Below are 7,500 nucleotides of genomic sequence, written 5' to 3' on the forward strand. Positions count from 1 at the left end.
ACAGACGTGCACTTCCTACAGGCCACATGTGAGCCACATTTTATATGAAGTAAATCAAAGTGTATTCTAACCCTGTTGTGCGCTGAGGTGAAGAGAGAATGAAAGAGAGGTAGAGGGAGAAGGAGGGGTGGTGTGCTGGTGTGTGTGTTTGAAGATGGACTGAATGTCTCCTTTTCTCCTTCTAATCTATTAACTTCAGTCTATCAACCTTACTTCTTCAGCTTCAGTACACAAGTGTGTGTGTGTGTGTATGCGTGTGTGCAAATGTGTATGTGTGTGTGTGTATGTGTGTGTGTACATGCGTGTGTACAGTAGGTGTGTGTGTGGGTGTGTGTAGCCTAAGCTTACAAGGAAAACTTGTTTGTTTACCCTTTGTAAATCATTCTCTGTCACACATTATCCTCTCAAACACCACCGTTGAAGCGAACATTCTTATCTTTACCATCAAGGCCCGCCTACAGGCACTGCCAACAAAATACAACCTGGCAACCTGGTATCCATCACATGACCCACACTATCCTCCACCCACACCCAACTCCAGGAAAGAAAGAGACAACACACATCCTAAATGGCTGTAGCTATTACAGAGAAGTACAGAAGGAAACAACAAAAATATATAAGCACAGCACTGTAAAACTCAACTGCTTTGATCACAATTCTACTGAAAAGAATGTGTTGTGTGATATCCCAAATACTCCAGATGTTGTTTTCATGAATGAATCAAGAAAATCAGTTATCATCTTTGAAATAGGCTGTTCTTTTGATCTGTATATGGACACTTGCTCCATATTCAAACTCAGGAAATACCAGCCCTTGATATAATGTATTAAGGCCCTATGATAAACTGCCACTTCATTGTGCTTGTGTTTGGGAGTCTGGGGCGTGTTCATAGACTCGTGCTCAGTAGACTGCAACTAGGAGGACTACAAAAGACTGCTGCAGAAAGACTGGCAAAGTACTGCTCAGTCTCAGCAACTATTGGCAGCCTCTCTATCTGGAGAAAGAGATGTTTCATTTATCCTTGAGCGTTGACTATTTCCATACTATTGCTCACACCTGTTAGAGTATCATCATTATGACCTCTTCTGCTCCTCTGTGTGTTGAGCATACTGTATGTGTGTTGAGCATACTGTATGTGTGTTAAGCATACTGTATGTGTGTTAAGCATACTGTATGTGTGTTAAGCATACTGTATGTGTGTTAAGCATACTGTATGTGCCTCCACTGTCTGGTTTAGCCACCATATTGTATAACCTTCTTCTAAATGTTTGGATCAGAAAAAAAGGTTGTTCTTCTGTGGATCCAGATAAAAGCATCTAAACTGTGTGTGTATGTGTGTGTGTGTGTATGTGTGAGTGTATGTGTGTGTATGTGTGTGTGTATGTATGTATGTGTGTGTGTGTGTGTGTGTGTGTGTGTGTGTGTGTGTGTGTGTGTGTGTGTGTATGTGTGAGTGTATGTATGTGTGTGTGTGTGTGTGTGTGTGAGATGAGTCAGTCTCTTACTGTATGTCTGTCTCTCTCAGTACTTTGCCTCCAGACAGACAGGGAGTCACGGTTATTATCAGTGCTTTAACCTGTACGTATAGTACACTCATGAGAGTATGTGTGTGTGTGTGTGTGTGTGTGTGTGTGTGTGTGTGTGTGTGTGTGTGTGCGTGTCTCCCCCTTGGCGTCTGCTGGTCCAGTGTTAACCTGAAGGTTATACAGTATCTCTTAACTCGGACATTCATCGATGTCCCTGGACGCTGACTCAGGGCAGAGCTAGACCCACAGGCACTGTCACTAACACACACACACACACACACACACACACACACACACACACATATATATATATATATATATATATTTCCATAGCTGCTCATCCAGTATCTTTGCAGCAGTGCTGTACTGTAGGTTCACCATAGACCAGTAGGTTGCTCAGAGCTGCTCCTCACCTCCACTACATGTGGAGACTAGAACCTTACTAACCTCCTCCAGCCCTGTGGAGACTAGAACCTTACTAACATCCTCCAGCCCTGTGGGGACTAGAACCTTACTAACAACCTCCAGCCCTGTGGGGACTAGAACCTTACTAACATCCTCCAGCCCTGTGGAGACTAGAACCTTACTAACCTCCTCCAGCCCTGTGGAGACTAGAACCTTACTAGCATCCTCCAGCCCTGTGGGGACTAGAACCTTACTAACAACCTCCAGCCCTGTGGGGACTAGAACCTTACTAACATCCTCCAGCCCTGTGGAGACTAGAACCTTACTAACCTCCTCCAGCCCTGTGGAGACTAGAACCTTACTAACATCCTCCAGCCCTGTGGGGACTAGAACCTTACTAACCTCCTCCAGCCCTGTGGAGACTAGAACCTTACTAACAACCTCCAGCCCTGTGGGGACTAGAACCTTACTAACATGCTCCAGCCCTGTGGAGACTAGAACCTTACTAACAACCTCCAGCCCTGTGGGGACTAGAACCTTACTAACATCCTCCAGCCCTGGGGGGACTAGAACCTCACCACCACAAGTGGCCATGTGTATTCTCAATGCTATGATAGAGGCAAACCAGGTGTACGTACACGTACACACACACACACACACACACGCACACACGCACACAGTGGGTCAGCGTTGTTTGTTGTTGGGTTCAGTTTGTTCTTGTCAGTAGTGTGTCTTGTCAGCCTGTTCGGTAGTGTGTGTTCAGAGTGTACTCACTGTAACAAAATTCTGTAAAAAAACAACAACACAAAAAACAGCCAAAACAGCCAATCTAACAGTAACATACTGTTTCACGTTAAAACAGTGCCATACTGTAGAAAACAATTCATTATGGGCAATATTTGTCATTTCCCTTAAAACACTGCAATATATACTGTTAATAGCGTTGCATTCTGGTTGTGATGTTTGAATCAGCAGCGGAGAGCCTTGGGCATGAAGCAAACTACTTTTCGAGGATTTTATCCATTTCAATCCTGCACTTCATGACCAAATCATACGGTAAATTACTTTTGGATGATTCTGTCAGATGATATTTGCATATATAACGCACATCTGCCGGCTAATAAAATAAAATAAAAAATCACCCAGGCCATAAACTATAGTTAGCTAGCCATAGCATGCAGCATGCAGTCCTCTGAACTTGCTGTGCTGTGACTGGAGACACCGTCCATACCGAACTTTACTGATTTTTCAGGATAGTAACATACAGTACTGTAGATTACAGTAGAACTGTAACATTAACAGTAAACTGCTGGAAACACTGCTGCCAGTATTTTACTGTTAATCTACATGACAGTCGTTCACAGTTGCTTCCACTGCAAGTATGTGTGTTAGGTTAGTTGCTTCTACCATTTTTTTGTGTGTGTGTGTGTGTGTGTTTAGTGTGTGTTATTGGGTCAGTAACAGTTCACTTTGTTCCTGTCAGCCCTCAGCGACCTCCTCGTCTGTCAGACAGCAGAGCCCTGGCTGGACTGACTTCCTGCTTCCTGCTCGACACCGACGACAACCTGATATGCCCAGGAGGGAAGGAGGGAAGCAGGGAGGAGGGAGAGACGGTAGCTGGAGAGAGAGAGAGATGGGGGGGGGGGCGTGGGAGGGAGGGAGGGATGCAGAGGGGGGGGGGGGGGGGGGGCAGTACGCGAGGGGGGAGAAGGGGGGAGGTGTGAGGAGAGGTAGAGAGTGTGTCGCTCGTGGAAGCTACACTTCCTAAACCGGATTTCCTCAGCAGGACAAACCACACAGGGAGGTGAGCAGGTGAGACTGCTCCGATCTGTGAAAAACAAACTGTCCTTTCGTGATCTCTGTAGGTTCAGAGACACAGAGAGAGAGAGAGAGAGAGAGAGAGAGAGAGAGAGAGAGAGAGAGAGAGAGAGAAAGACAGAGCGTGAGAGAGTACTCTGACTGTCATTGGCTTTCACTGTTCCTTTGTCTCTTTCACACGGCCTAAGCTGCTCTCTCTCCCCCCTCCCTCCCTCCCTCCCTCCCTCTCTCTCTCTCTGTCTGTCTGTCATTTACATCCCATCTTAATTGGGCTCTTCATTTGCATATGCATGTTGGGGCCATCTGATTGGAGGAGAGCAGAGAATGTGGAGGGATGGAGAGAGACGGACTCTTTTTCTCAGAATGAATGAATGAATGGATGGATGAATGAATAGCAGGGCAGGATGTGAGTAAAAGCTTCTAGAAAAATCTCTCTCCGGTTACTGTGGCAACGTGAAGTGGAAGCGAGATCAGCTCCACTTTCTACATAACCAATTACGCCCGTTTGTGTGCGCGTGCATAAAGGGAACCAAATGAGTGTCTGTTTGCCTTTTTTTTAAACAATTCTGTACAAAATGCTCTAGTCTGATCTCAAATACACTTGTAGGTAAATGTGTACTAACCTGGCGTGTCCCTGCGTGAACACACACGGTTCCTATTCTAAAGAGACGTTTCTGATGACGCTGCGGTTGACGTGGAGCTTCTGAGAGATACTCTGAGTTACTCTGAGTGTTGTTACTCTGAGAGTTACTCTGAGAGTTACTCAGTCAGGCCGGAGAGCGAGCAGACAGTCTGGTCAGAAACAGGAGTGGTCCTCTTCACATGATTGTGGGAGTGCGTGAGAGAGAGTGAAGAGAGTGTAAGAGAGTGCTGGTTGCAGTGTGTATCTATCAAGAGAGAAAGAGTGCTCGTAATGTATGGGAGTGTGTGTGTGTGTGCGTGTGTGCGTGTGTGTGTGTGCGTGTGTGTGTGTGTGTGTGTGTGTGTAAGAAAGTAAGTCCAAGACTGTGTGTGTGTGTGTGTGTGTGTGTGTGTGTAAGAAAGTGAGTGCAAGACCGTTTGTGTGTAAGAAAGTAAGTCCAAGATTGTGTGTGTGTGTGTGTGTGTGTGTGTAGGAAAGTAAGTCCAAGACCGTGTGTGTGTGTGTGTGTGTGTGCGCGTGTGTGTGTAATTGTGTGCGGGCCATTAACTCGTGGCGTCTAATTAGGGATCTGTGATCTTGTGGAGCAGCTGAATGTTCCCCCCCTAACAGACGGGGAACAGAGAGCAGTAATTGCTAAGCAGTCGGTTCTTTTGTTCGCTCCGCCATGTGTGATTGACAGAGAGGACAGGAAGTCAGGCGTGACGCTGAAAGGAAACCGCACCTGCTCAATACTGGCGACTTCCGATTAACGTGCTCCCTTTCTCTCTCCCCCTTTCTCTCTCTCTCTCCACCCCCATCCCTCCATCCGTGAGTGGAGGAGCCAGGAAGAGGAAAGAGGAGAGGTGTCGGCATGGGGGAACGGAACAGCTGGGTGTGCTGGACACACATAATACAGGAACGTTTACTTCATGCCTACTGTATGACTACAGTAGCTAACTATAACTAACTATACTGACAATAGCTCTGTCTCTCTCCACACATTCTCTCCCTTAATCAACCCATCTAAACATCTCTCTCTTTCTCTCACCCTCCTCTCTCCATTCATTCATTCATTCCCTTCCTAAATCTTTCTACCTCTCTCCCTCCCTCTCTCTCTCTCTCTCTCTCACACACACACGCAAATAATGACTCAAAGATGTATGTATATTTCACATTCACATTTACTCCCTATGGTTTCATAGCAAGCGTTAAATCGTTTCTGTTACAATCAAATTAAAATGTTCTGCCGTTTCACTTTTATGTAATATCCCCACAAACATGTCCCGTGTTCAGCTGCCCAGCACTGTGGACTGACAACTCCCTCCATCCAACACACACACACACACACACACACACAATCATACTGTAAACACAAACATGCATGCACGCACACACACACACATAGCTCATATACATACTGTAAAGAGGATGTTACAACACAAATAAGTCAAAATAAATTAGAAAAATAACACAAAAAATAGCCATGCGCTGACTGTACAAACCAAACCTTAGTCAATAACAATATCTATATCTACAAAAAAAAGACAAAAAAAAAAACATTGTTACAACAAAGATTCAACTACTCCCGAGGAAAGCCATCTGTCCTCTTCACAACACTGGCTGTACCGTTGACTTGTATTGGTGTGGTCTCTGTAAAGGCAAACCCCACTAAGCTTATAGAGGGACAATGAGTACAGTGTCCCAGTACCATTAGTATAGCATCGGTATACCATTGGTATAGTATCACAACATCGACATGGTCAGTGTGTGTGTGTGTGGTGTGTGTGTGTGTGTGTGTGTGTGAGACTTGAGCCTTGAGTAGGTCTCTCCCCTACGCTGTGTACCGGTGTGAGTCTGTATCTCTGTGCTACGGTGCTATTGTGCGTTGCTGCTAGAGCTGGTCGTCATGTGTTAATAGCAATACTGTTCTAGGTAGCCTAAGGTGTGCGGTCCGCTCCACCCTACCCTCACCTGTGTGTTGAGTTGTACCGCACCGTTACCTTCTGGCCAAACGTACGCGTTAACGTGTGCAGTGTGTGTCTGCTCGCTGAGCATCCTGTGAAACGAACGTCTCGGAGACGTGAACATTCTAGCGTTGGGAAATGAGGGCTAGGATACAGCGAGGACTCCAACGTCCATGATGCACCGCTGCCAAGTGGAGGGGGAGGAGTGAGGAGGAAGTGAGGTCAGGACTACGGAGGAAGTGATGGGGGAACTGGGGTCGTGACTGCGGAGGAAGTGAGGTCATGTCCGCGGAGGAAGTGAGGTCAGGAGAGTGAGGATAGAGGAAGAGAAAGTGAGAGAGGGAGGAAGGGAATGGAAGGAGGCCAGAAGGAAGAAGGAGAGAGCAGATTAGCAGGAAGGAGAGAAGGAAGGAGTGAAGAATGGAGAGACGAAAGGACGGAGAGAAGGCAGGTTGGTTTGATCTGTGAGGCAGCAGCCTGGGAGGGGTCAGAGGCCAGGTTAAGGTCACGGGTCGTGTCGGGCGTGGGCGGGGCTAGTTGAGCGAGTCCCTGTGGTTGCCCTCGGAGTCGGACAGGCACTGGGAGTGGGCGTGGTGCTCCTGGGGGTCGTTGTCGGGGTCGTTGTCGGGGTCTTCGTCGTTGCTCTCGGCGCTGTAGTCCACCTCCTCCAGGAAGCCCGGCTCATCCTCCTCCAGAACGTACGTGGTTGGGCTGCTGCTAGGCAACCACAACAACAACAACAACAACAACACGCTGTCAGGGCACGGAAGCCAAACCCACAATGCACTACGTCACCCTGGCAACAAAACACCGCAGGTTTATCTCAGGAGAGCAGCAGGGGGAATTCGGACGCTGAGGGGGCGGAGTCTGGCACCAATGGGGAAAAACCTGTCGGGGCGACACGAAGGGTGTCGATGGAGCGATGGGCGTGGTCACCACACTGGGCCACCTCTGAGATCTGCCTGGAGTCTCACAGTAACGAGACTGACAGCATTAAAACACTTGGATTACCGGGGGGGGGGGAGTTGACATTTTACACTTTCAGTCAATTTTAATCATTTCGTCTTTGTAAATGTTCCAAGCCAATAGGGTTACAACATTTTCCCGGGAGCTTGCTCGATCGTCTCGTCGAGACAGGTCAGGGAGGGGAATTTTTAGAGCGCTC

The 7,500-nt window shown here is 47.3% G+C and overlaps 1 protein-coding gene across 1 annotated transcript in view; it reads right to left on the reverse strand.

Moving 5' to 3' along the window:
• Window positions 1-5,621: 5,621 nt before the first annotated feature.
• The window catches only part of agtpbp1 (ATP/GTP binding carboxypeptidase 1), a 43,017-nt gene continuing 41,138 nt past the window's right edge, over window positions 5,622-7,500 (reverse strand). Inside the window, exon 26 of the mRNA XM_084440297.1 lies at window positions 5,622-7,052. Within this exon, the coding sequence (XP_084296423.1) occupies window positions 6,869-7,052 (184 nt within the window). The 3' untranslated portion in view covers window positions 5,622-6,868. The remainder of the gene's footprint in view (window positions 7,053-7,500) is intronic.

Source organism: Borostomias antarcticus (genome assembly GCF_949987555.1).
Source record: "Borostomias antarcticus genome assembly, chromosome: 6".
Classification (NCBI taxonomy): Eukaryota; Metazoa; Chordata; class Actinopteri; order Stomiiformes; family Stomiidae; genus Borostomias; species Borostomias antarcticus.